Consider the following 27,942-nt stretch of genomic DNA (forward strand, 5'->3'; position numbering starts at 1 on the left):
CTAGCTAGATTGGCTTCCCTTGTATGTTTATCCACAAAGGTCACGAGAGCCAATTAGCTAGACTTGCCTATGAAGGGGGAGCTGAAGCAGAAGCCCAGATTCCAGACACTGGCTTCCTGCTCTTGCTACTGGGTCAGCATCCTCTGAGCAGGATTTTATTGTTACAGTGCCTTGAAGAAATACTGTAACAGCACCGGGGGTCCTGTTTTGTAAATAAAGTTTTATTTTCCAGACAACGTCCACTGCATGTCCCAGAGGTAGGTAGGAATGAAAATAACGGCTCCTTACTGAGCAGCTCTCAGGCTCAGTGTCTTGACTGACCCCGGGCCGGTTACTGCCCGCTCCCCCCGGCCCAGCTCCCCGCGGCCGGCCACGCCTCTCGCGCCCTGCCCTCCTCCCGCCTCCTCCGCGGATCGCAGCTCTCCCAGTGAGCAATGAGGTGGCCCTGAAAAGGGCCTTTGAATTGTGCCGGGAGGGCCGGCCGGCCTAGTACTCTTGCGACTGCTGCCGGCTGCCCTTCTTGCTGGTCTTCTTGGGCAGCAGCACAGCCTGGATGTTGGGCAGGACGCCGCCCTGCGCGATGGTAACGCCGCCTAACAGCTTGTTGAGCTCCTCGTCGTTGCGCACCGCCAGCTGCAGGTGACGGGGGATGATGCGCGTCTTCTTGTTGTCGCGAGCCGCGTTGCCCGCCAGCTCCAGGATCTCGGCGGTCAGGTACTCGAGCACGGCCGCCAGGTACACGGGCGCACCCGCCCCCACCCGCTCTGCGTAGTGCCCGCGCCGCAGCAGTCGGTGGACGCGCCCTACCGGGAACTGCAGCCCGGCCCGGGACGAGCGAGACTTGGCCTTAGCGCGGCCCTTGCCGCCGCTCTTGCCACGGCCGGACATGGCGCTCGCCGCGCTGCTGAACCGATGCGCCCGGGAGGCCGCGGCCGGGATTTTTATAACCTCCCGCCAAGTAGGGGCCAGCTCATTGGACAGCGCCGCCGCCCCTAGCTATTGGTGCGTTTGCCGGAAGAAGCTTTTTGCTGACTGGTCGCTTCTGTGATACCAACGCGCTTGCTCTGAATGTGTTGGCCGCGTGGTCCGGCCAATCAGCAAGCGAGGCGCCAAATTTAAACCACGCCGAGCGATCGCTGGGGCTCTGCCGCCGGCCCTCAGCGAGCATGCGCGCTGCCGCCGGTCCCTCCGCGCCTCTCGTGCCGCCCTCAGGGCGCACCGTGCTTTATGAGGGCTGGGGACAGTCCCTGCGCCTGGCTTCCACCCAGGGCAAGGTAGAGGGGCTCCCGGGATGCCTACAGACTGAAAGGTATCCCTGTCTGTTGGGCATTTACCTTAGGGTGGCACATGGGGGGAAGAACAGTTAGGGATATGAAAAAACCTACCATGAGATCCTTTTGTCAATGTGTGAGATACATCATGGGTTTATAATACAGGTATATTAAGAGAAGCACCAAAGGAGAGTGAGGAGTCAAAGTGGACTAGGAGAAAAAAACCCATGGGAACATTGAAGGAAAAATAAAAGTGAAGAAAGTGGTAATGTTTTAAAATGTTGCTGATCAGTAAGAATTATCTCTGCAGTCTGTGCTGTCTTAATTAACCCAACTTGTATGTTTTTTCCCCCAGAGTGAGCAGACTGTCTATGCTGTGTGCCTCTGGAGGTCCAGTTGCCAGCAACTAGGATTAGGACACAAATCAGAGCAGCCAGTGTCGTTCCAGAAAATGGGAAGACTTCAGCACATGCAGGAAGGGCCCAGGGCTAGGTGGAATGCAAGTGTGAGTCATCCCTAGCGAAGGAGCAAGACCTAGACAGCAAGTAGGATAATGGGCTTTGGAGCCCAGGACCAGATACGGGAGCAGCAGGATGCTTACTGGAGGTAAGCCAACTTTCTGAGGAAAATGGAGTGGCTGTCCTAGAAGTACCTATTGGAAGGCCACATTCCTAGGTCAGCTAGCAGAGAGATTTCTCTGTTCATATTCCTTGATACCAGGAAATCTAGCAGCTGGTTACTGGACAGACTGTTTAAGGCCAGGAACTGAATGATTTTGTTATGAACAAAACAGCCTGGCTGGGACACTTGGCTCGAACTAAGTACTGACATTGAAATGTTAATTACCCAATTGCTCCTGGGAATCACCTACACCCCCACCCAAACTAGGACTGGGATGCAGAAGAATCCAGTGGAATCATGGGAGGGGGTTTTGGGGATGAAAAACACCCCTAAATGTAAAAGAGGGGCACAGTGGAGGGGGCTGGATGGGTGTGCTGGTTGGGGAAAAGGGAAGCCCATCCCTAGTCTGTGTTTGACCTGTCACCATGACCTGCTGAGGACCAGATTGGACTGGGCTGTGGGAAGCAGGCACAAGGAATCAGACACTTTACCTGGTGTTACCAGGAGGGCAGGAGGGGGATAGCTGCTGCTGGACCTTAGCAGCAGGCTCTGCACATCCCCCCAGCCTTCGGAGGAAAGGAGAGAGGATGGTCTGCTGGGACTTCAGATACAGACTGGACACCTCTGCACCTCCGGCTACCAGCGTGCCACTCCAGGGACAGACTCTGCAGCCTTCTCACCCTTCGGCTACCGGAAGAAGCTACACCACCCCTGTGCCGAGCTGACTTTTTAATAGAGCTGAACACTAATAAAGGCATGGACCCTGTTCATTTCAATTTCATGATGTCTATGTGGATGTGGTGATGAATACACTGTACTAGTAGACTTACAAACTGATCTGCTGGAGGGAAGGAAGAGGCTTCAGCCACTTGTACCATTCATACTTGAGTGCTGTGTGTTTTCTGTGTTGATCAGTGCTGCTGGACACAGGCATTTTTGCCTTCTGGTAATGCATTCCAAGCCTTGTTACTAGCCGAACTTGGGTGTTGGGAGGTGCAAAGACTATAATCTGGTACCCCAATGGCTGTTCTATGTTTTTTCTGTAGCAATTCTGTGTTCAACTGGTGCTAAATACTGCTCTATAAGTAGCTATTTGTAATCGAGGAAAAGGGATTGGCAGTTAGCCAATCAGGGCCTTAGTTCTACATTAATAAAGGATCTATTGATTCCCTCTTAAGACAAGGATGTGGTGATCCTCACTCTGCTAGCATGTCCTCTTCCAGGGAGGAAGGCAGACTATAAAGGTATTCAGAATTAAAACCTCATCAGCAGGAACATTTCCAGTAGCCATAAAAAATAGGGAGTCCACTGCAGAAATGATCAACTGCCTAAGAGGGTAGAAAGCTACAGATGGATATAACCTAGTTTCACTGCCTGTCAATATTGTCGAGGCAAAGCACTGCAGGGGAAAGGGTACCATGAATTGTTTTATTCTTGGAGCACTCTGAGCTTTGAGTATGGGTTATAACATGTCATTCTATGTCCATGGACCAAAAACAGGATTGAGAAGCCAGGAACGGAGTCTGGTTTCCTTATTTTCCTCACAGAAATTAAAGTTGCTGTTTTCTCTCTTGGTGAACAGTAATGACTTTGCTAGATGTATAGAGATTCCATCTTTCCCACTTTCCCTAAGTGCTGTCATTTGCTTCCCCTCTAAAATGTATTCTTAATAACACCGATGTCCAAGTAGCAGTGAATCTTTTCTACCACAGAATTGGACAAAAGCCTTTGGTGCACAAAGAACATCCTGGTTCAAAACTAGCCCATGCAAAGCAGTTGCTTGCATTTTGACAGGTATTCTGAGGATCCCAGAAGGCAGGAGCAACATCAGTTGAATCATTTGGTCAAGCAACTGGAGGAGATGGCAGGTAGAACTCTTTCCCTTGCTCCCAACAGTCCAGTCAGACATCATAAAACAAGCGCACTAGTTGGTACCGGATTGAAAATGCAATCGTGCTGCCAAGGACCTAGGTAAAAATCAGACACATAACAGAAACATTATACTGTCAAATGGTTTACAGGCTGTCAGATTCCTCTTTTCCAAATGGATTTGCTAAACTTTCCAGTATGCCTTGTTTCATAAAAGAGCAACTAAAAGGCTACTTCTTTTAGGTATAGGAAGATAAATGGCAGGCCAACCAAAGACATTGTTTCTTTCTCTGATGATTTTAGATATCAGTGGGAGATTTCTCCATGTTCCTGCACACAATCACATTCTAAGAACACGTGGATGAGATAAAAGTTGGAGTAACTCCTTCTCCCTTAAGGAGCCTGTATTGTAACATAAACCCCGTGGTTTGTATTAGAAAATACCTTATGTCAAAGCTGAAATTCAGCATCCTTACTATAAGGTGCTGTCTGGACTTCTCTGCTGTGACTGGGTAAGTGCTATGTACTTCCTGTCTTCTCCCATCCCCGATGTCATCTGCCTGAGCCCTCAACAGGCTTTCATTGCAAGTTTTTCCTCTCAAATCAGAAACTGCCTGTCTCTTTCCTAGTAAGAATACCTTATCCTAAATCTGAAGATGAAAAGAAGGATTTTATTGTGGGCAGTTAATCAATGCAGGCCTTTCCAAAAAGTGATGTTTTTACTACACTATGCTCAAAAATTCACATGCTGAATAGAGGCAGTGGCAAGATCTGTGAAGCATATCCTTATGCTCCAAGTGGCTTCCAAATGCTCCCACATGCCCCTCAGACTGAGAAACTGCTGAGCCGTGTGCCATGCTTACAGAAGCCCACTTGCTGGTGACAACTCTGAGACTGTTACTTGGTATTACTGAAAAACAGGACATACCAAAAGGCTGTCTTGAGCAAGAGTGACAAGGCACTCTGCTGTGCTCATGTTTTCCTTGGAATCAATTACTCGTGCTTTGGGAATCTTCTTAAGCTAACCTCCTGACTTTTTTTTATAAGCTCTCAGTGAACAGAGAGCTGTGTGTGGATTTCTTTTCTCCTTGAGGTATGTAAGCCTCTCATTCTCCCCTCAAGCTCCACAGCTCAACTGCACCTTGTGTGAAGAGCACAGTATTTTACTTTCCCCTTAAAACTCTTGAGACTGACTTGGATCTGTTTCTACTGCAGAGTAGATCTTTCTACTGTAGGAACCCTTTGTCTGACCTGAATGAGTAGCAACAGGAGAGTGAGATTTCGCTCGTGGGTGGGTCCGATCAGCTTTATGACAAAATTAATAAGTGTCATATTACTGCATTCGGTGTATTCGCCATCTTCATCTGTTCCACTCCTCACATCCACTATGTGCAAGATCTTGACTACCTGAGGAAAGAAGTATTGCATGCTATTTCACCAGGTATTTTTGGTGATCACTGGCTAGTCTTGCTCAAGAGCCCTTTTGCTGCACCAGCCCTGAAATCTTGGTTGTGCTCTAACTGAAAAGACAGGACAGACATATGATGGTCCTGGGGCACTTCTATGTGTGGTTATTCTGAAAGACTGATTTTTAACAAAACTGAGTGACTATGAGAGATGGTAAGAGACTTTCTTCTAGATGTGAACCAGGCAGTAACTACTGAACCCAGAAGTTCTGCATTTTCTCCCGCCCTGTTTCTCTTGCAGTTGATGACTGCCTCAAAATGCATCTGTAATTTCCACAAATTACCTTCAGAATGTTTGTTCCCAGGACAGAGAGGTTCTTAGTTTTGAATTTGGAGTAGCTCATCTCCAACTTCCCTGTACTAGGATTAAGCCTAAAAGAAACATTTAAAATTTAGTCCAGATGCAACAAGGAGATGAGAGATCACTTTGTAAGCAGACTTAGACCCATAGCTGAGAAAGAAACCCAGTGGTGGAAAAAACAGGAATAACCTTAATGCACTTAAAAACAGCTGCTGGTATCTAGCCCCTCAAGTAGGGCAAAGAAGACTCCTTCCCATTGCACCTCCAATATATGTTTTGTAGTTTAAAGAATAAAACAGAAGAATCTAATATCTGCAGATAGAACTGCTGATGTGGCATAGTGCTACAGAATGCTTGCTACTATGAAATCTTAGCAGATCCCATTGCCGCAGCATTAAAAGCAGCCAGTGTCAATTTCTCTTGATCTTGTAGCTTAGAATCATCATGGTCTAACCTTGTTAAAAATGATCTGAGGGGTGGGCTGGTCAGAAATGTGCTGCTGTCTTTTAAAGAGAAAACATACTTTGATGGCTTTTAAAAAGAGCACCTTCCACCACCTTTCTCAGCTGGTGTTGGAGGTAAAAGACACAACCTGTAGTACCACTATAGGTCACTTGGTACATTACCTCGGTAACCGGTGACGGGGACACGGAATGATGTGGAAGAGTTGAGGCAATGAGTAGAGGAAATTGAGTACTTGCGGGATGAAAAAAAGCAGCATTGTTTTGCTGAAGTGTCCCAAGATCCCCACCACAGCAAAGGTCATGCCAGCAAAGTAGCAGAAGGTATCCCCAACAAACACTCGAGATGGGTACCTGCAATCCATGGAGCAGAAAATCAAAGGTCTGACATGACTGCTATTGCCACAAAAATGACCATTTATAACTACTGAAAGTATGCCCACATTGCAGGTCAGGGGCCCATGGAGATCTGCAGCAGATCTACACAGTAAAAACAATTGTAGGTATTTATGCTAAGAATTGCAGGACTGGGACCCACCACTTGACTTGCAGAGCACTTTGTATGAAAAGACAGGCAGTGAGGCACAGAAGAGTGTATTATGCGTGTTTGGGTGAGCTGGTGTGACTGTAATTGTTTTAATACAAAGAAAAGCTACTACTCCATCCATGCTTTGTGGTGTTGGTTTTGGCAAGAAGCCCCTCTCTCTATACTCCAGTGTTCCACACCTACACGTGGTTAAGTGGTTTTGTTGGTTCAAAAAGGGAGAAACTAGAGGGAAAGGATGCTTTCAAACAAATTCTGAATGTCTATCCTCTTACCAGTTGTGGTAAAATAGGCCCAGCGTGGTAAAAAAAAAGGGAATCATAAAGTAGAGAGAAAAAATATGGTCATCTCGATAATCCCCTATGGAAAAAAGAAAAACATGTGTTTGTGGTAAGACAAGACTGGTTCATTTTTAGTAATACCAGCTATTGAAATCTAGAATTCAATCTCCCTTTGCTTTTTGTGCCCACAAATGTTTTTTATTTTCCTTACCGTTTAGCTCTACAATATTGAATATGATAATGGAAGCAGCTATCACCAGCGACTGTCCTGCTTCAATTCCATTAATTCCAGCAAGAATGTTGATGGCATTAGTGCAGAACACTGCTAGCATACCCATGTACACGTAGTAGAGGATACCTGCAGATCAGAGGGAGCCAAAGGCTTCAGTATTTGGAGGCAAAGCAGGCCCTAGACCAATTCACTGAAGCTCTCACTTCTTGCTTTATACAACAACCTAACAATCTCAGTGAGTTTTGATAGTGGTAGCTTACAGATAAGGTTGCTTACTCTCTTTTGAGCTGGCTGTCATGTCTACATGAACTGTGGCAAACTGCTGTGACGCTGGTGGTGGCCAGCTGTACTGCTGTTTCTGTCTTTCTAACGTCCTGGTGTTATCAGCCATGTGCTGTATGCCCCAGTACTCACCTGTATTGCCAGGATCGTGAGAAAATGATCGGTGTCTTTCTATGTGCAGCTGAACGTGTGCCGGGTTTCCAGATGTTCTTTCCAGCTAAATGTTTAGTGGGTCGAGTGCCACTCTCTTACTGGTTACTTAAGCAAATCCTTAGTCCTCTGCAGCATGAAGTGCTTCATCTGGTCCCTTCCACTGACTGTTTGCCACGTGGATGACAGGTTCTAGTGATTCATAACTTACCCAGATTCAAGTGCATGCCCAGCAGCACCCGGAAGGGCTTAGGCACCACAATGGTCGTGTTCCCAAAGTTGGTGAAGTAAACCATGAGCAGTGGGAGGGAAGCCATGGTAGGAAGAAGCAACTTGTGGCGCCAGCGCAGGTCCAGAACATCATCTGCAAAGCCTAGGAAAACCATGCAGCAGATGGCAAGGAGCGAACCGATGAGCTCCACGAACTGCAGGACAGAGAACAGGACCCCGGTCACCGGTGGCCACTCCCTGCCCCTGCCTGCCACACTGCAGCATTTAGACGAGCCTCACCTCGTCGTGAGGAAACGCCACACACTGCTCCTCCACAAAACATCTCAGGAAGGGCACGGGGATGAAGCAGAAGAGGATGATCAGGAACACGGCACCGCTGATCACGCCCTGTGCTTCGGGGCTGGAAGGTAGAGCGGGGGGAGTCAGCCGTGCCTGGGCCGGCCCCGCGGGGCAGTTCCGCGGGGCAGCGCTACTCACACGGGCCTCCTTGAGGTCTTGTTGAGGTCGTGGCCGAAGAGCCGCGCGGCGAGGAAGTGGTCCTTGAAGGCCGGGATCAGCGTGAGCGTGGCCGCGAAGCCCAGCAGCGACCCGCCGAGGTTGATAAGGAGCGGCACGGCGGGCCAGGCCGCCATGGCCGCGGCGGGAGCTGCCCTTGCCAAGGGCGCGCAGCGAGGCCGCGCGGGGGCGCTGCCCTCCGCCTTCCCGGTCGGGCGCTACGCGGGCGGCGCTGCATGCGCGAGGCCCTCGCGGCCTGGCGGCGGCGGGGGCGCCATCTTTGGCCCTGGCATGAACTTCCTGCCGGCACGGGGCTCTGCTCGCACGACGGCCGGGATCCGTAGCGGTTTCAGCCGCGCTGAGGCCGTGTGGAGGAGCCTGTCCCCGGTGCTAAGGTTCGCGGTGTTTCTCCTCCTCCGCGGGGTTCCTCCGAAACTGCGCCGGGAGCAGCACTCACCCGGGGACGGCCCAGCCACGGACTCCGCCCCGCAATGCCCGCAACAGCCATGGCCACCTTGCACACACCCCCCCCCCCTCCCCTCCGGTTCACGGTACGTAACTTCCTGCCATGCGGGCAGCGGGTGAGCCCCCTCCCCTGCGGAGCGCGGGTGCCGGGAGCGCGGCGGCGCTGAACGAGCGGCGGCGCCGCCGCTCCCGGCCGGAGCCCCCTTCTGCCCGGGGCTGGGGAGCCGCCTGCGGGCTGGCCCCGGCCCGCGCAGTCACCGCCGGGGCGGCGAGCCGTGTTACCGGGGTGCAGAATGCGCGAGAGCGGAAAAGTGAGAGGCCGTCGGTTTCGTTTCCCCACGTGTTTCCTCAGATGTCGGGAAAATTCAGTAAAATACCTTATTGGGAATTGTTTGCTGTCAGGGAATCTGTAACTGCTGTTGGGTCCTCGGTGCATTTTTGGGGGGTGGGGAGGGGAAGGCAGGATAGGCTCAATGTCCATTCACTGTTCTGTTCATTCAGATGTGAGTCGATGAGCAGAAGGGGAGACGCAGCAGAAAGTCCCATAGCAGCAACAAGAACTTTTGCGTGCCCTGCCACCTGTATGGCAACCTGAAACGATTTCTGATGGCTTTATCTGATTTTTCCGTTGGCTTTATGGCCACCTAAGGAGCTGCTGCTGAGTTGAGAGGCCACTTTTGCTCTGGTGTCTGTTGCACATATGCAAAAGTGATTTTGTAAACTTTAAATCAACTTTGAGGCGGACACTTGGTCCTGCCGGGGAGAAAAGCACAGCACAGAGGCGCAGGGGAGCATGTGTGGCCAGAGGCCGCTGCTACTTTGGGTCGTGACTGTCGGGAGATGATCAAAACTCGTGTTACTTGCCCTCCACGATGAGAGTGGCACAATCGGGAGCAGACGAACGGAAAGGTTCCGCCTTGCTGCTGTGTCCTGCGTGCCTGTGGGAACATAGTAGTGACTCTCAGCAGAAAAGAACGAGACGTGAAGGACAAAAGCGTCGTTAATCGAAGCTCGGAAAGCCGGTGGGGACCTGAGCTTTCGGATCGCTGCTGTGCTGCGACCTCAGTCCCCCAGAAGACAAGGCTCGCGTCAGCAGCCGGAGGTTTCCTGGCGGTTCAGAGCGGGTGCCACAGCCCGCCCGCAGGCGCGGGGCGGAGCGGCGGGCGGGGGCAGCGCCGCGCCGGAAGGGAAGCGGCGGCGGCGGGTGCGCGTGCGGGGCTGCGGCGGGGCCACGTGCGCCCGGTGCCGCGCGCGGGGCAGCGCCGCGGCTCGCCCGCCATGCCCGCCGCGCCGCCGTGAGCGCCGCGCTCTGTGTCATGGGGCCGGACCTGGGCTGGGCCGCGCTAGTGCTGCTCTTCGCCGCCTCGCTGCTCACCGTGGCGGCCTGGCTGCTGCAGTATTGGCGGTCCACGGCCCTGCGAGCGCTACGGCGCCGGGGAGCGGCGGGGGAGGAGGCCGGGGCCCGGGCGCTGCTGGCGGCCCTTCTCGCCCTCAGGTCCCTACGGGAGCAGTGGCAGCGAGCTTGGGTGCGAGCTCTCAACAGCCAGGCGCGCCGGCACGGGGTACGGCAGGGCACGAGCCGGGGGGCGCGGGGAGCGGCGGCGAGGGGAGGCGGGCGACCCGCCTGCTCTTTGTTGGCGGCCCTTCTCCGCATGGCGCTCCGGCCGGAGGAGCGGTTCGGCGCCTTGCGGACGGCTCCGCTCGGCCTGCGGGGGAGCATGCTGCGGTGTGCGAGCGCGGAAAGGGCGCCGTGGGTAACCGTGCGTCGTTTAACGCGGGTTGAGGCGATAGTGAAGTCACTCTGATGTTTCCACAGCAATCTCTCCGAAATTTTCTGGTATTTGTTTTCTTTAATCTCCCAGTATTACCATCTGTAGCTTTGAAGTTCACAAAGGAGAGTATGACTTGATAATTCCATATGGAAATAATTGCATTATAGTTTGTGTTGCCTGCAAGGCAGGGACTTAATGCCCACAGAAACTGTGGTCCAAAGCAGTCCAAAGTCTATGGTCTATTGCAATCTTCTTTTTTTCTGTCGCGTGAGTGGGAAGGGGTGTCCTTTCTGTTAAGTTGTATAGGGAAATCAAGAGCCAGAAAAGATTAGCAGGAAGCTGACATATTTGAAGAAAAAGCAGTTAAAGTCTTGAAGAACATGATGCAGACTTGAGTTTGAGTTTTCCAGCAAGACAGGAAAAGTATCTCCGTTTTTGACAAAGTGACAAATTCTAGGCTGGATTCAGTGTGAAGTGCCTTCCCCCACTGGACTTAGTGCTCCCCCACTTCCCCTGTAGAAACTCGCCCTCAGCTTCCTTGCCTCTCTTATCACAATGCAATAGTCATCATGTCAAGGTGTCACCAGTTTCCATATGTGGTATGCCATCTTGAATTACTAAGACTATCACAAAATAACCCCTGAATTCCAGAAGTTAGGACTCCTGTAAAGGGAAGGTTAGCCAGTGGCTGAATTGGCATGGAGGCCCCTGGAAGGCCACACTTCAGTTTCTGCTGCAGCTGCTCCTTGTTTGGAAGCATGTCTGCTCAGAAAACGGCATTGCCTCAGTGAGTTGCTGGGTCTAAAAGCTGTTCTCTGAAGCGGGGTCTGGGAGTTTTCTGGAGGATGTTGTCGTATGTGAGATTCTGGATGAGATTTGGACTTTTCTGGAGGTGCTTATATCCGTGAATTCAAGCTTTAACTGGACACCTTGTTTCTCTGTATAAACAGGCTGAGGTGGGTAGAATTAAAGTGTGCGATAGTTCTTAGTGCTGACTGGATTTGTGAAAACAGTCTGGAGTGTTTCTGGAATCCCACATCATTCATCCTCCTTGGAATTAACGGGGTGGCTCTAACTACTGGGAACTAACAGAGTTTCTTCTTTGCAGAGTTCAGTGCAGATCACATTTGAAGAGGGTCCTCAGTTACCACAAGCTGCAAATATAAGTTGTGTGACATGCAAGGGACAGTCGGACCACAGCATGGTAAGGCTTTGCTGTTCTGAACTGTACAGTTTGGTGCGATGGTGTGTTCTACAGAGACGCTGAGGCCTTTCTGATGGAGATGGTGGAACCAGGGAGGCTTTGGGTGAGGTCTCTTCGGAGGAGTTTGGAGGCCTGTCTGCTGTTTGGAGGCTCTGGAACTGTGCACTGGTGAGGTCTGTGAGGGAGGATGTGTTGGTGGAGCTGGGGTGTATGAAGGCTGAACCCAAATATCAGGGTTCTACTGTGGAGAGCAGAAAAGAGCTCTTGTCACAGCACAGGGTCTGAAGTGGCAGGTTTGCAGAGTGGAACTTGGTGAGAATAACACAGCTGCCTCATGCCAGGATATAAACTCATCTCCTTTTCTTTTTAGGTGCTGTGCTGCCATCTGTCAGCTGAAGATGTGAAATTCCCTGTCTCTGTTGCTCAGCAATCACCAGTTGCTGTTTCTGTGGACACGTATCATGTCACTTTGGCTGTGCTGCAGGCTCAGGTAAGGATTGCAAGAAGTTAAACATCGACCTTACTCCTCCATCTAGTCCCACACTGACCGAAGAAGGAGGACCTAATTCAGTGCAAACAAAGGCCTGGTTGGGCTAGAAAAAGCAGTGTGCTGTCGCTAACATTTGGTGAGGTAGCAAATATTCCCCATCTGCATGCTGAGTCTTGTTTTCTGAGTCTTCATCTGTAGATTTTGGCTATGAAACATAGCTGTAAGAAATTCCAGAGACTTTTGAGACATGGCAGCATTCTATACACTACTTTCAAGTGGGTATTTTAGAAGTGAGAAGTTCAGAGAATTCATTCCCTCATGGCATTTTTGGAAGGGGGAAGGTATGTCCTATGGATATGTAAAAATATGGTGTCCTGGTAGTGGGTGAGAAAAATATATGGTGAGGAGTAGTTTGCTTGTCAGTTCCCCTCATTACGTTCACAAGAGCATGATGCAGCTTTTTCTGTTTGTTGGACATTGGAGATGCTTATTCCAGTAAAGAAGCTCTGAAATCACAATGGGTCGTAACTCCATAGTTACTTTCTGGCTGGATTTGATTCTTTTGAATGCAGTTTTGTAGTTTTGTTTCCATCATGATGAAGGACATGATGCTGGAGATGGTATCTTGCTTGGAGGCAGTGTGTTCATATGTGCACCAAAAAAAAAAAATTAAATTAAAAAAAAAAAACAGACACGGCAAAATTAGAAGTAACTCAGTGGTAGCAGAAGCCAATCCCATGCTGTTGCAGACAGTTTGAAGCTTGTTCTGGAACCCTTTTGCTCTTAGAAACTTTATTACAATTTTCAGCCTACTTTTATCAGGTCATTCCGGTTTGATTTTGTACCTCTTTTCTGTGGTCATCTCCTCCAGAGCTCCAGAGAGCTCTTCTCTCTTTAGCATGTAGTGTGCCTGCTGCCAGTCTGGTTATGGGCAGCAACGGCAGTTGCTTTTCATTTCTGAAAGGTCCTGTTTTTCACATCTCATCCAATTGCTCCCCTACTCACTGGCGTTTCTAGGTCTCCTTGTCTTCACCTGGTGAAGTTTTGGGTTGATTGTTTGTAAGTAGCTGCATGTAGTATTCTAATTGAGGTCTTGCTGCTGCTGCTTTATGAAATGCAGGTTATATTACCACATGCCTACCTGTGTTTTGGAATACTTCAAGTACTGTGCTCCCAACTGTGCCTGTCTATTCTGCGCACCTCTTGTTGGTTACTTACATGGACACTGTGTCTCATATCTGTTGCTTTTGTCCAATGACCTTCTCTGTTGCCAGTAAATGTCAACCTGGCAATTGAGAAGTATATTGAATTTCATTGCCTAGTTTTTACTAGAGCACTCAGGTCAGTTCCGTTCCATTCCTGTGTGGTTCTGTCTCTGCCTGTCACATTAACGATGCTTTTATGGGTACATGGGTGTGCAACTTTTTAACTTCAGCTAAACTACAGGACGGTGTATAGTTCGTTTTGTTGTTGTAGACTGTTGGGGATCTAGGTAGGTCTTTAACCCTAGGGTCATCTCCTAGAGATGCATTGTTAACTTATAAATGGTTGTGCTTGCATTTGGCAATGTCTAAGTGATGTAACTCAGTAAATATCCTATGTATTGGTGCCCAGTTGGCCACTTTTGGATTGTACTCTCCAGGCTTTTTCTTTAGTAAAAGAAAAAATGGATCATTTTTCCCTCTGGTGGTGCCTGGGGCATCCAACCGCAGTGAGGAAGCCAGATCTTGCTATGGAACTTCTGCAGCTGCTTTATTCTGTAGTCCTGGGAGCACTTGCATTTTTATGTTCTGTTTTTTACCATTGTGCTGATGTGAGGGCCTTTCAATTGCTGAATTTGGAATGGGGCAAAAATCACCTGATGTAAGCAGAAACTGTTTCCGACTGTGGATATTCGTTCTGGGCCAGGTGGAGATCCACTTGGAGGAGATACAGAATGAGGGTCTCCTGGTGTCATGGACATTCAAAGACAGACCAGACTTGGACCTTTTTGTTCTTCCACGACTTGGGCTTCCTGAGGTGAGTGACTAACAATGGTAGGCTGACTGTGAGGGGAGGAAGGAGCAGAAACAGCTAGAAGGAAGGCTGCTGCGGAGGAGAAGGGTTGGCAACTCACTGCCATGGCCCTTTAGGGCAGTGGAGGGGATTCTTTCATCCTGGAATCGGTACTAGCTCAACTGTGTCAAAGCAGCATCCTCAAGAGGGCTTAAGTGGCACCAGTATCTGTTGAAGGCTTTCAGTCTATATAGGTTCCTTCTGCTGTTGTCAGAGGTAGAGCTGGGTTGCCGCTTTCTTTGTGTGGTGTTTGTTGTTGTGTTGGTTAAATTTGGTTGGTTTTTTTGGAGGGATTCATTAAGATTTAAGAGATTAATGTGGGGAATCCCTGGGTTAGCAGTTTCATAAACAGAATGTGGGTGTGCTTGCACTTCCGTGATCCAAATGGGTTGGTTGATTGGTTGTTACCTTTGTTAACTTTATCCTGAGTAGTTATAGGAATTCAGCTGTTTTCCCAAAAGAGTGGTGGCACCACCTCTTGAGGTGGTGAGCATATGACAAACTAGAAAGTCTTTATTGTCAAAATTTACACCAGATAAGCTGGTGTAAGAAGTAATAAGTGATAAGAAGTAGAGGCTTAATTTGCCTCATTTAGAAAGCTTGTGTTTGCCTGCAGCTGCTACACAGAAGCTTTAAGCTCTGAGGAGGGCGAGCATGGAATATGGGAAGAGTATTTGGGAGGTTATTACTGGGAGAATGACCGTGTGGCATATTAGAGGCTTGAGAGGCAGATGGAGCTGTAAATGTGTCTGTCTTTTTATGACGTTCTTGCATTTTCTCTTGATTTATGGAGAGAAGGATGAAGGGAGAGCAGATCTGTCCACTATAAAGGATCTGATAGAGGATACCATTGTCAGCACGAAGCCGGCCATGATGGTGAATTTGCTGGCCTGTACCTCTAGAGCCAGTGTGGTAAGTCACTCTTTTTGTGTCATTCTTGTGCCTCAAACACAGGGCCCAAGACACTTCTGAGGGCTGAAGCTCAGGCAGGAATCCAATGCTTGAGTTTTGCTTCTGGGCAACAGCCAAATCCTGGCCTGCACTGGCCTGGTCGTAGGAGTTTGGGTACTGTGACATGGTGCATAGGGATAATTAGAAATTGCTCTCAAGGGCAATTCCTTTCCAAATACTCTTTTTTCTTGAATGCTGATAGTTGGTCATGTACTTGTGGAGCTAGACTGCCTGAGGTACATCTCTCTTTTGGCAGTCACCCTTGCTCTGAACACCAAGCCTCTGTCCCAGGCAGCCTTTGCAGACATGGAATGGCCCATGTAGTTGACTGTCTGGTAGCCAGCAAGCTTGTTCTTGCCTGTCTCCTTCTCTGTCTGCCTTAAACTTCCCATCTGAAAAAACACAAGGGCCCACTGGAGGTCAATAGCCTTGGAAACCTGCAGCATCTCTTGATGGCTTTGCAGGTATTTCCCTGTGTTGATGTGGGGAGCTATTTAATGGATACAAGGACAATGTGTCTTGTTGCTGTCTGGTGGCGAGGGAACGATAAAGGTGTCGGTCTCGCTCTCGTCATTCCTCAGGTACCCAGCAATAAGGTGACTCGAGAGTCCCCGTCTGGAGTAGCAGCAGCCCCTCTGGGTTCTAAGCTGTTGCTCCGGAATCTTCGAGTGCTGAACTTGGGCTGCCAGGGGAAGGGAGGTAAGCGTGAAAACATTGCTAATCCACAGGGGCAAGTGTGCAGGTGGCGAGATTGGAGCGAGTGGATGTTTTGGGTGGGTTTGAATGGAAAAGAGGGGACGCCCCTCGTGTGTGTGATGAACCACTGCCTCTTGTTGACGAGTGCACATGTGCCCTCTGTGTCTCTTGCAGGAGTTGGGGAGATACGCTGCGTGGCAGAGCTAGACAGCCCCCCGCAGCAGAAGTGGACGAGGCCAATGATAGGTAGCAGTTTTGGTGCTGCAGGAGAGATGGAGTGGAATGACGAGTTCTTTCTGTAAGTGTCTGCTCTCCTTCTGGCTGGCACAGTGTAAGTGGACTGACACGGTCTCTGGGCATCATTACCATGGTGCAGTATGTGATGTGCATGGTGCAGAGGTGAAGTCTGCGCCACAAGGCAACGTCTGTTTATGCTGCCCCTGTGTTGGACCGCTGATTCCGACATTTGGCCCCAGCTTGCATACGTATTTCTCACTTCTCTGGACACTATGTGTTTTAACTGGGTGGCAGAAATGCTGATTGTAGGCGCAGCAGGTGCAATAGGGCTATAGCATAAACAGCCTTCCAGAGGGATTGCCCTCTCAACTTCCACTGTCACCTTACACAGTTCTGCAGGGTAGGGTACACAAACCAGAGTTCTCATTTGTGTAGTTTGGTGCTCCAGTCATGTCCTCCACGGTAGTGCATGCTACAGAAACTTTGGAGAAGGTGATGACGCATGTGGGATTTGAGGGAGGGGAGATACAGAATGAGGTTGTTTGGTCCATGGCCACTTAAGATTGCATAACACCAACCTGTCTTTGGTTTCAACAGGGAATTGGGACCTAGAAGCAAAGAACTGAAACTACAGGTACTGGGGAGCAGCAACAGAGGGGGAAGTGAGTACGAATAGTCATAAGATGGGTTTTAAGACTGGGAGGCAAAAATGCCTAAGGGACTCACTATGCTTTAAACTCATGCTGGTTCTCTGTTGGTACAACGTGTGATGACTTCTGCAAAGGATTTTTCACATTTAGCTTTATGTGAGTTTCTGTGACTCTGTGAAGTTACTCGTTCTGTTCTTCTTGCCAAAACGGTCTGGGTCTGACCTTGAATCGGGATGTTCCTGTGGCCTGCCTGTCTGCATTCTGAAGCAGGGAGAAGCATGCAGGATTTTGCCTCCTGTATTAGGAGAGCTTTGCATAAGGCTCTTAACTGTGTTTTTGTACTCAGTCGGGGACTAACTACAGCATCTATTTTTGATGGAGGCCACACAGTGGTCACATTTTTAAGGAAGTTGATTCCTAAATTGTTAAAGAGGAGCATTGCTTTCCGCTTCTCCCTCTTGAACCTGGGAGTTAGTGGAGTTGTGGTGATTTGCTGTGTTGGCCCATTGTGCTGCTTCCCAAAAGCAGGGATTACCTTGGAGATGTCTGAGGTGCTGAGGTCATGTGAAGTGTTTCATTTTTGCTCTTCCTTCATGCAGATGTGCTGCTGGCATATGCCACACTTTTGATAGATTCTTTGGGGAAGCAGCCCTCTGGGAGACAGGTCTGCTCACTGGCCCCGGGAGCTGGACAGTCACTGACACCTGAAGCTACCATTACATTGGAGGTGAGCTTGTGACCCCACAAGCTCTGCATGCATGCATGCTCTGAAGAGTTCATAATGTGAGTCTCTAGCCGGAGACATGCGTGTTTGGTCCTGAGCTTGGCACAGAGGGCTAGCAGACCCTTGTGCCATGAAGAGTTGGATGTCACCTGAGCCTCAGTCCCTGAGCCTCCCACTGTTGAACTGATACTGGACTGGGGATGGCTCCTTGGTGCCCAGAGCTGTAGCTTCTGTTGCCCAGTCATGTCTGCCTTTCCATCTGGGAAGAAGAGTGCCTTTCTGATCAGTGCTTTACTGTTTATAGCTGCTGTTCCAGGAGTCTTCTGCATCTTTGAATGCTCCACATGCCACATCTCTGCGAACCAGCATCACCCCCACTAAGAAGGTGGAGATGGACCGGACCATCATGCCTGACGGCACCATTGTGACTACTGTCACCACAATTCAGTCCCGGCCCAAGGCAGACTGCAAACTGGGTGAGGCTGCACAGCAGCAGATGTATTGCTCAGGTGGCTACTACGGCAGCACAGGCTTAGCTGCAGTATTCCCATGGCTGCTCATGAAGGCAGTAGCAAAACCATTTAACCATCACACCTGGTTATTGCAGGCTCATGCTTTACGTATTGCTTTTGGTGTGTGGGTCAGAACACAGCCATCCATGCTGTTCCCCTAGCATCTTCATGGCTGGCTGGAAACTCTTGTAGCCCTAGGGGAGAGAGTTGCAGTTCTGTGTCTGGGGGAGGTGAGGGAAGGATGAGCTTTTCAAGCGCCCTTTTGGTGGCAGGAGGTCTAATGCATATGCTGCCACATAACCTCTGTGTGATGTCAGGCTAAGTGTTTAGCCATGCTTTCTCTAGTTTCTTCACTGCTAAAGAAGTTATGCTGAACATACTGGTTGTGGAGCCAAAAGCATGTTGACCTGGCTTACTAGGGGTTGTTGCTTGTTGCGGTCTGGCATCCTGGTGCATGTGGTACTGGATATTCCAAGAGGTGGGGCTGGGAAATGACGTGAATGAGGTATTGCTGTGTGTCTGCTTCACAGGACTGCAGCCCAGAAAGGCAACCTGGCTGAATCAAAATATATCCTGGGCTGCATCAAAAGAGGCGTGGCCAGCAGGTTGAGAGAGGTGATTCTCCCCCTCTGCTTTGCTCTTGTGAGACTCCACCTTGAGTACTGTGTCCGGCCTTGTGGTCCCCCAACACATGAAAGACATGGACCTGCTGGAGTGAGTCCAGAGGAGGACCACTAAGTTGGTCACATACCTGGAACACCTCCCTGTGAAGAAAGGCTGAGAGAGTTGGAGCTGTTTAGGCCAAGGAAGAGAAGGCTTTGGGGAGACATTACAGCAAGTGCCTTCCAGTACCTAAAAGGAAGCTTACAAGAAGGCTGAAGAGTGATTTTTTTTACAAGGGCACGTAGTTATAAGGCAAGGGGCAATGGCTCTAAGATGGAGGATAGATTTATATTAGCCATTAGGAAGAAGTTTTTCCCTCTGAGGGTGCTGAGTTTCTGGCACAGGTTGCCCAGGAAAGCTGTAGCTGCCCCATCTGTGGAAGTGTTCAAGACCAGGCTGAATGGTGCTTGGAGCAACCTGGTCTAATGGCAGTCTGGTTGGAACTAAGTGGTCTTTAAGGTCCCTTCCAACCCAAACCAATCAGTGATTCTGACTTTTTCCCAGTAGGCTTCTTACTGCTTTGTTGCCACAAAGCCTTACAGACCTGCCCTGCCTTGTTGGCTCTCCGAATGCTCGCTTGGGGCTTTTTGGGGTTGTGTGTAGGAGGTACAGTATTATAGCATAGTAGTGTAAGCTTTGTCTCTATTTACTGGTACCTTGGTGTCTCTTTTGCTGTGAAGACTCACCATCAAGGTCACCTTCCAAAGTGGAAGTGACTGAAAAGAAGACAACAGTGCTCTTGGAGACCGGCTGTCCTTATGGCCACTTGCCCAGCAGTAGCCGTAAGTGCTTGGAAATTTGAGGCTCTTACTGAAGTAACTGTGTTCCTTAGCCTGTTTTAGAAAGTGGCAGTCTTGAGTGGGTTCCCTGAACTTGCTTGCATGTTCTGCTTTAGGGAATGTCCAAGTGCCTGGGTGAAGGTGGGGGCAGAAGGCTGGTGGGTAAAAGGCATTCCCCTCTGATTATCCAGTCAGTGACTGTGAGTGTTTCCTTGCTTGACAAGAACTTTCCAGGCTATCCAGACCCAAACAACTTTGGTCACCCTGCACTTGGGGCTCTGATTTTGTCTAGAACAGAGCATTGCAGCTGTTTTGACAGTTTGCTGCCAAAGCAAACTATTGGGAGTCTTTGGAAATCTTTGTTGGGGGAGGGGGTGTATTTTAGAGCTTCCTTCATTTTGTTTATTTGGACAACTCTGTCATAGACTGTGGGTGGGGAAAGTACATTCATGTGCATGTAAGTTGCCTATTGCAAGCATTGTGGTCAGCGAGTGACTTTTTGCCTCCTGCTGAAGGTTGCTTCTCCAAGCATCGGTATTTTTCTTGTGCTCAGGGGATAGCCATTTGCCCAATGGCTTGGATCCGGTGGCTGAGACGGCAATCAGGCAGCTAACTGAGACGAATAACAAGACCACCAAGAAGACACCAACAAAACGTAGTACACTGATCATCTCAGGAGTGTCCAAGGTCTCTGGTAGTTAGGAGCTTGAATTTCCAGTTTGGGAGGTTGTTTCTAGGGATGCATGTGTGAAACTAATGTGTCCTGCAGGGACTGGTGTGGGAAGGTTCCAGCATGGATGACTGGCTCATCAGAAGCCTTTTGCTGCTTCCCAGGGAGCATTAAAAGGTTCCTTGACAGTCTGCGGGGCAGCTGGCAGTGGGAATTCACAATGGGCAGCTGCAGAAAGGGATCTGGCTGCCATAACTGGTTTTGAACCTTGTGGAGAATATAAGGAGTTCTCCTTAAACTTTGCTTTGGGAGTGAGGAATGTGCAGCAGAATGCTTTGTAATTGGCCACATTCCAGTATACTTCAGCTGAAGAGAGACAATTGTCCATTGGGGTGCTGTCTAGCACGTATAATCTGAACTGGGCCACCCATATGTAGGTGTAGATGAAAGTAGGCAGATGAATGTAGTTCTTTTGATCCTGTGTTCATGTCTGTCTGCCCCTCTAACCCCCCTTCAGGTACCTATTGCTCAAGATGAAATGGCACTTTCTCTTGGTTATGCTGCATCACTGGAGGCCACAGCGTATGGGGACTCTGAGGCAGAGAGCTCAGCTGACCAGATGCACGATTTTACCAAATTGTCGCGGCCGCTGGAACCATCGCCGTTGGGTCAAAGGGACAGTCAGGAGCTGGATGAGACAACGCGATCAGACATCTCTGAAAGACCATCCGTGGAAGATGTTGAGTCTGAAACTGGCTCCACGGGAGCCCTTGAGACAAGGAGCTTAAAAGATCACAAAGGTAAGGATGAACTGTTAGGTAGGGTAGCTAACGTGAGCCCATAACATTGGCAGTACATGAGGACAAAGTGACATCCAGGTTCCCCACCCAAGCATGAGGTCTGCAGCCACCTTTCAGCATAGCAAAGAGCAGCTTCTGATGGAGCCAGGAAGAGCTCCTGGCTTGTTTTTCCACTGGAGTGACTTGAAAGACCTTCATTTGTAGGTGTCTGATTCCTGTAGCCTTTCAAGTTTCTGTGCTCTCTTAGATGGGAACCCTGTGCAGCCTGTGTATTATAGAGAACCCTTATCTCTCCCTGGTCTCCAGGTCCACAGATCAGGTGCATGTCCGTAAATAATGATTAATCCTCTGAATTTGGCCACCTGTGGTGTGGACATGGAGGCTGCCCAACAGTATGGATTGTATGGGCCTTGATTGCCCTCCTTTCTCTGTTAGTATCGATGCAGCTAGTGCCTCTAACCTGTTGTAATGTAAGATATCCACACAAACTCACTTATTTTAAATGATGGAGTGGGCTGCCCGAACCTAGCTGCTGTCCTGGCCTTTCTGCACATTTGTTAGGTGGATGGTGCACCTTGGATTTTTCTGCTACCGACTTACGTAAAGAAATGCAAATCAAAATCTTGATTACTCAGAGTGGGACAAATTTTAGGGAGTTGTACTCAAACCATATCCTAGTTGCAACTAGGTATGCTTTGAGCTGCAGAGGCCCCTTTTTTCAATGTCAGTGGGTAGAAGGGTGTGCGACCCCGATTCCCAAGAGGGCTGGCGGTTGGGGAAGAGAGGGAAAATGGAAAGCAAACCCCCTCTGTAGGAAATACTCTTGTAGTGTTATATGGCATGCAGGTTTTGGATGTGTCTTTCTGATCCATTTGAGGTTGAAAGCAATTGTCATCTCCACTTTCTCCTGCTTGTGGTAGTCATAAGGATGCGTTGGCATTATTTGCCTCCAGACTGGGCACATCATGAAAACGTGGGCAGTTGTTCCAGGCACTAGGTGACAAAGTTAATCCCTGTGCCCTTGAGACAGGCTGGTCTCAGAGGCCTTTTCCATCTTGTATGTTCCTCTCAGGGTCTTCAGGTTCAGATGATCTCACTTGTTTTCCATTCATACGAGCGTTGGTTTTCATTTGAAATGCTGCACACTTCCACTGTGAGGAGGATATTGTGTAAAAGGAAGTTTATGTAGAGGGGAGATGGGACAGAATGTTTCGTGAGGAAGTGTTTGTTGGTGTTGCAGTCTGTCACAAACTGAGACTGTGCTTTGTGTTTGGAAGCTGGGATTAGCTGACCCACTGTGCACTTCTGCTATTGAGGACAGCTGCATATCCGAGAACGGCCGAGTGTGTTACTGTCCCTGAAACTTGCCAGTGCAGGATGCTATCATGGTTACTGTCTCCTTCCTGTCTCTGCAGTTAGCTTTCTTCGAAGTGGTACCAAGCTCATCTTCCGGAGAAGGAGCAAGCAGAAGGAAGCGGGCCTGAGCCAGTCACACGATGACTTGTCCAATGTCACTGCCAACTCCACCACCAGAAAGAAAACTGGTAGCTTCTCTCACCGCCTCATCAAACGCTTCTCCTTCAAGTCTAAATCCAAATCTAAAGGTAGTGACAACACATCAGCTGGTGCGAACTGAAGGAGGGAGAAGCCCATGGAAAGATTTCTCAGAGATCGTTTTCTAGTCTCTTGTCTTCCCACTCCATGGTATCTGTGACTTGCAGTCCAGTTCTTTCCAACCTTGGCTGAGGGAAGACACCCCAGTGCTTTATGCTGTTTGGGGAGTGGAGGTAGCAAACCTGGGACTTGGGCTGTTTGGCTGCCTCGGCTTAGCCTTCTCTGCTTGTTGCACCCCACCATGCTCTCCCAGAAAATCCAGGTGGCATGCTAATCCCCCTGGGGGTTCCAGGAACTGCAGAAATGACTCTGTGTGTGTCTTCAGGTGCCTCATGGAAACGGGGCAGGTCTCTCAAGTGGCAACCTTCAGAGTTAAAATCCAGAAACTACAACTACTGGGTTAGCTACCATGCTGAGAAGTGTGGGATGTAGCCTCATTGAGCTCTTTTAGTGACAGAGGATGATGCAGTCACTGATGATCTAAACACTACTATCGCTTGTGCTCAGTGCAGAGGCTGTCACTTGAGGTGTGCTGCAGGGTGATGTGTTCCTAGGCTGTGAGCTCTCAGGAGACAGCTGTCAGAGTTGTGATCCTCCAGCTGGCTCTGTCATTGGAACAGTCTCTGGTTCAGACAGCTCTGAGGAACCCCTGTTTTCTGTGCTCTGTTGGTGAAGGAAGAAGTCTCTAAGAAGAAGGAAGTTTTAACCGCTGCATAAGTTTTCGTAGAAGCCCTCACCCTCACAAGAATGCCTGCTCAGAGTTGTTGGTTCTGCCACCCTGTGCAGCCACGTGTGACACAATGCTCCTTCCACATCTGTGTTCTTGAACAGGGAAGAGCCTGTATTGAATGCACACACCAGCTATTGTATGAGCAGATCCCTTACTCTTGGGGGTGCTTGGGGATGTTGCCAAAGGGCTGCCAGGTTGTCTCCCAGACCTGCCGAGTGTCCAGTCTCATGCTGTCATGGTTCTCGTGCCAAGGACTGGCACCGTGCTGGGGGTGGATGGCAAGGAATAAGATAAGGAATATAGTCAAGGGCAGTCTAATGGAGAGGCTGAAGGCACATGGCAAAAGAGGAAAGAGTTTACATGTTGTCACTGATGGGTTTCCTTTAGTACAGGGAATCTTTCTGGATTGTACTTGGTATTTCCTTTCTTCTTGCAAATACGGTCCCCCCTGTTCAAACAGGGTATTTCTGCAGCAGGTATTTGCAGAGAGGGAGAGAGGTGTGGGGGAAGATAAAATCCCTGTGCAGGAGGAGACAGTCCTTCTAGAGAAACAGTTGTCCAGTCTCCTGGCCCATACACATTTTATCTATAATATCCCCAGAAGTTCCCTTCAGATAGCACATAACAATGCTCTTTGGAGAAATGCTCATGCCCTGTCAACATCCCTGGTTTGAGCGAAACCTCCTGCTTTCCTGTGGGTTGTTAAGGCAGTGGGACAGAGGGGAGGAAAAACCTCACAGAAGAGCTATTTCCCAGGCCTGACTGGATTCTCTAGCTATGCTCTTCCATCAGAGTATCTCCTGTGGTAGTGTCTGTTGACCTTCCTTGTACAGGATGCTGCCAACTGAAAAAGCAGTTCTCTTGATGGTGCAGGTAAAATGTGTTTCTTGGAAGGACAAACCCTGACTTGCTGATACTGCTGCCATGTGCCGTTTCCAAGGACCAGAACGTGTTCAGTGTGCTGCAGGAAAAGGATTTACAGGTGGCTGTTGCTTGCGAATTTGTACAGGTGGGGAAGGCCAGAGTTACCAAGGGCTGTAATTGAAAGTGCCTGTGTGTGCTAGCAAGGAGGGACTTTTGGCTCTTTTTCCTGCTCATTCCTCACATGATTGGGCATGTATGAATCTGAGAAATCATATTGGTTCAGCTGGCTGACCAGGAACCTCTACATCTGTTTTGGTCTGGGAGTCTTTGTCATCCCCAAGTTCTGTCGTGTCTTTGATCCTTCGTTTCTTTGTTCCTTGTCCGCACGGCACTGTGGCTTTGTTTGCACTTCCATGTACTACGGATGTCAGAGAACTCGCTGAGAATAATTTTCCTTGATGTGAGTAACTGGTTTGCACTACAGTGCCATTAGAATTTGGCCATCTGTAGCTTGCCTATAACAATCCAACCACTGGTTTTACATCACCTTTTGCTGGGTTGGTGCGGTGCAGTGCTGTTGCATCCGGTGTGACACACCCTTGTTCCCAAAGTCTCAGAGTTTGGTTTCAATTTGTTACTCTCTGTTGCACCATCCCCTCTATGACTTGTAGCTACAACAGTACTTTATGTTCATGTTTTGATTTTATTTATTCATTTGAAAACCATTTCAAGGTACTAAACCTTGAAGATTTGAACCCAGATAGCACCACTTCTCTGGTAGGAGACTGAAGCCTTGCACTAGAAATGCTGGTGTGAGTGGAAGAGCCTGTGGCTCTTCAGTTGTGGGTTAATAAAGGCTCTGCCGTGAGTTTCATTTGATAGTCCCGTGTTCTTTAAACTGTGAGAGCTTGAGTTGTCTTGGTGTAGAGTGGCTGGAGGTGAACATCGAGGGTCACTGTTATTCAGAATCAGGGATCCGAGGCTCACGTACACAGTGAGGACTGTGAGGGCTAGGCAGTGTTGTCCTTGTCACTGTAGACTGGAGGCAGAAAAGACAAGGTTTCTGTTTGACAAACACACCTAGATTCTTGACCAGCATATTTTGGTCTGGCTTGTAGGAGGAGGTGATAGGAAAGGAAGTAAAACAGAAGCTCAAGTTACTCACTCACCTTTCTAGCTGTGTTAAATTGGCAGTTACTGTCATATGTCTGTGGCTGTCCTGTTTTATTCCTGGTTTGTTGCTCCAGGCTATGCCTGCCAGTGACTTGCAGTGGAGGTATGGTTTTTGATTTTGGACTTATGGTGGTGGATGATGGCTGCACTGTGTTTAGCAAAGTGAGTGGTACATGGGAAGCATGCCAGTAGGGGCATATCTTCCCTTGAATTTTTAGCAGTGTTTTTTACCACTGGGAGTAAATTGTGCTGCAAAACAGTGTCTGGTTAGACAGCTTGCAAAGGAAAGGGATGTTGTCAAGTGCTGGCAGAGTGTATCCCCAAATATTAGGTCCTACATCTGCTTGTGTTTCCTAGAGGAGATGCATTTTTTGACATTTTGTTCCTTCTCAAAGTTGTACAATATAGGAGTGGTATTGTAACCTTTTATGATCTTTTGAATATTCTCTGTAAGTGCAGACTTTTTCAGGGTTGTTGTTTGAGGAGCAGAGGGATAGCAGAGCATGGCTCTGCTGTGTGCATTGGAAATTTTTTAGTTCTTATACTCTCCTCATTAAATGTGTTGCTCTTTCCACTTCTTATCTTTACAAGACACTCTTTCTGGCCCAAAGAGATGTTTTCATCCCCCAGGCAGTAGGTGCTGGTTTTGTTAGTCCTGACTGTTAAAGCACGGGTGGCTCTTCCTGGCTTCTCAAAGGCATGAATAGTAATGAATTGGCCTCGTGGTGGAGGTGTGATTATTGGTGTGAGAAACAAGTTGTCTATCCTAATCTTCTCAGATGGTAAGAGAAGGTCACACAGAGTTTTGTTCTACAGAAGGTGCAAAGACAAAGTCCCTGGGAATTTGCCCCCACAAAATGGCTGCTTTAAGAAACCTCTTTTGTATTTAATCCCCACTTCTGTTTCTGGCTTTAGAACAGAAAAAATGCTATTTGAAATTTATTTTCACTGTTTAACTTTTTCCGGATACCTGTGCCCTTGCCTCGGTGCTGCTGTGGGCTCTGTGGCATTTCATAATGCTTGGGATCACAGAGCAACCCCATGAATGGCACTGGCCACCATCAAAATTTTTAAGCTTACGTGATCTGCAGTTGGCAGATTGTTGTCTCAGGGTAGGCTTGCTATTTGCACCTTGTGAAATTGGTACTTGACCAAGTATATGATGGAAGAGGAACAGCAGAGCAGTGGGCTTGAATGCATGGAGGCTTCAACCTGCATATGTGGGCCTGCTTTCCAGATGCTGTTTTGCTACTGGCTGCACAAGCAGAACAGTGACTTGTACATGAAGCCGAAGTAGGCATTGTGTTGAGATTATTTTGGGGTTTTGTTTGTTTTGGTTTGCTTGGAGGGGTTTCTGGTTTGTTGGGGGTTTCTTGTTTGTTTGTAGGTTTTGTTTGCTTTGTTCGTTAGTTTCCTATTTTGGCTGAACAGATTTACTAGAATTTACCTGTGTATTTTTACTTTTCCAAAGAAAATGGATTTACGCTCTCTGAAAGCTGTAACAATGCTTGTAAGTATATTTCTGTCTGGCTCTTCTCCCTATGTTTAGGCAAGGCTTTAGGAGTCCTGTCATCCACAGAGTCCTCAGTATTGGCCCATGAGAGATACCCTCTTGAGTCAGTGGAAAACAGACACAGGAAAAAATGAAGGGAACCTCAAAACCTCAGTGTTCTGAGGGTGCCATAGGATTTAGCATGGTGGATGTCCGAGGCCAGATGAATTGGGTGCACGGATGTGTATTTGCACGTGCTTATAATTAAAGCATACTCTGCAAATGCCTGTACTGGTAACGGTGCGAGTGACTGAGGATGACAGTGCCGACAGATGGGGCAGGAGAGTGGCTGTACCAGCTTCCGTGGCATTCATATCCATTTCTTGCACAGACTTCTGTGGGGGCAGACCTGAGCAAGCAAGTCCAATTCCTGCCCCTGCAAGCACCCTTGTGCAGCTTACGCCGTTGAGGGTGGGGCTTTAGGCAACTTGACTCAAATGGGGAAGGGCGAGGGGAGACTACCTGGGTGGGGAGCAAGTTCAGTGAAGGGGAATGTGATTAAAAGTTCTTCAAACAGGCAGGTGCTATTTTTAGACTAGAACTGGGTGTATGGCAAATGTTTTTGTAAAATATTTTAGCTTTAGCAAGCAATGCTATAGCTTCTCTTGGGTCATTGTTCGCTAAACCCACAGAGAAGTAATTTATGAGTAGCTGTGGAGATGCTTGAGTGTTTGGAGCATTGTTGTTTGTGGTCTTTTTGCATTGTTCTCTCCATCCCTCCTCCCCTACTGCAAGGTCATGGTGAGTCTCAGGGTAGAGTAACAGTCCCAGCGGTGGTCAAACTTCTGGCAAAGGTGTGCTTGTGATATTGCAGCTCCTTCTACAGGTGTGACTGCTCCACATCACCTTCCCTTGCTTTATAAGGTACTGGACCAAATACCCACACGGAATTTGAATTAACACCCCTCCTTGTATGTGCTCTTTTGTACTTTGATGCTTTCTCTTTGGGTGGATTATTTTAACCCCACATTGTTCAGGTGGGAAAGAATTGGAGCTGTGTGACTGAAAATGAAAATAAAACTACATATGACTAAATTAAGTTCTTGCACCTTTGTAAATATCGAAGAAGAATTCTATTGCTGTGTAATGGCTGAATCTGTTAATTTATTAAACCACATGAAAATCAAAACCTGAGTC

The 27,942-nt window shown here is 48.7% G+C and overlaps 3 protein-coding genes across 6 annotated transcripts; 1 reads left to right on the top strand and 2 right to left on the bottom strand.

Moving 5' to 3' along the window:
* Positions 1–200: 200 nt before the first annotated feature.
* Positions 201–906, bottom strand: H2AX (H2A.X variant histone). Its single transcript, XM_021530133.3, has one exon. It carries the CDS (start codon positions 886–888, stop codon positions 487–489), a length of 402 nt encoding a protein of 133 aa, XP_021385808.1. The 5' UTR covers positions 889–906; the 3' UTR covers positions 201–486.
* A 2,386-nt stretch (positions 907–3,292) lies between these two features.
* DPAGT1 (dolichyl-phosphate N-acetylglucosaminephosphotransferase 1) lies at positions 3,293–8,617 on the bottom strand. Its single transcript, XM_021530084.3, has 9 exons — positions 8,187–8,617; positions 7,989–8,109; positions 7,690–7,903; positions 7,026–7,172; positions 6,809–6,893; positions 6,155–6,343; positions 5,512–5,599; positions 5,013–5,168; positions 3,293–3,859 (listed from the first exon to the last, which is right to left on the bottom strand). The coding sequence occupies exons 1-9, from the start codon at positions 8,339–8,341 to the stop codon at positions 3,794–3,796; spliced, it is 1,221 nt and encodes a 406-aa protein (XP_021385759.1). The 5' UTR covers positions 8,342–8,617; the 3' UTR covers positions 3,293–3,793.
* Positions 8,002–27,934, top strand: C2CD2L (C2CD2 like). 4 transcript variants are annotated; one of them, XM_021530083.3, is made up of 14 exons: positions 8,002–8,116; positions 11,550–11,645; positions 12,016–12,135; positions 14,044–14,154; positions 14,986–15,102; positions 15,723–15,840; positions 16,012–16,135; positions 16,672–16,736; positions 17,324–17,451; positions 17,753–17,924; positions 19,304–19,405; positions 19,956–20,089; positions 20,590–20,872; positions 22,288–27,934. In XM_021530083.3, exons 2-14 carry the CDS (start codon positions 11,643–11,645, stop codon positions 22,506–22,508), a joined length of 1,698 nt encoding a protein of 565 aa, XP_021385758.2. In that variant the 5' UTR covers positions 8,002–8,116; positions 11,550–11,642; the 3' UTR covers positions 22,509–27,934. The 4 variants fall into 4 exon arrangements, with proteins under 4 accessions (XP_021385758.2, XP_021385757.2, XP_021385753.2 ...); XM_021530082.3 differs by lacking the exon at positions 8,002–8,116 and adding an exon at positions 8,853–8,980; XM_021530078.2 differs by lacking the exon at positions 8,002–8,116 and adding an exon at positions 9,947–10,231.
* Positions 27,935–27,942: the final 8 nt, after the last annotated feature.

This window comes from Lonchura striata, chromosome 23 (genome assembly GCF_046129695.1).
Source record: "Lonchura striata isolate bLonStr1 chromosome 23, bLonStr1.mat, whole genome shotgun sequence".
Classification (NCBI taxonomy): domain Eukaryota; kingdom Metazoa; phylum Chordata; class Aves; order Passeriformes; family Estrildidae; genus Lonchura; species Lonchura striata.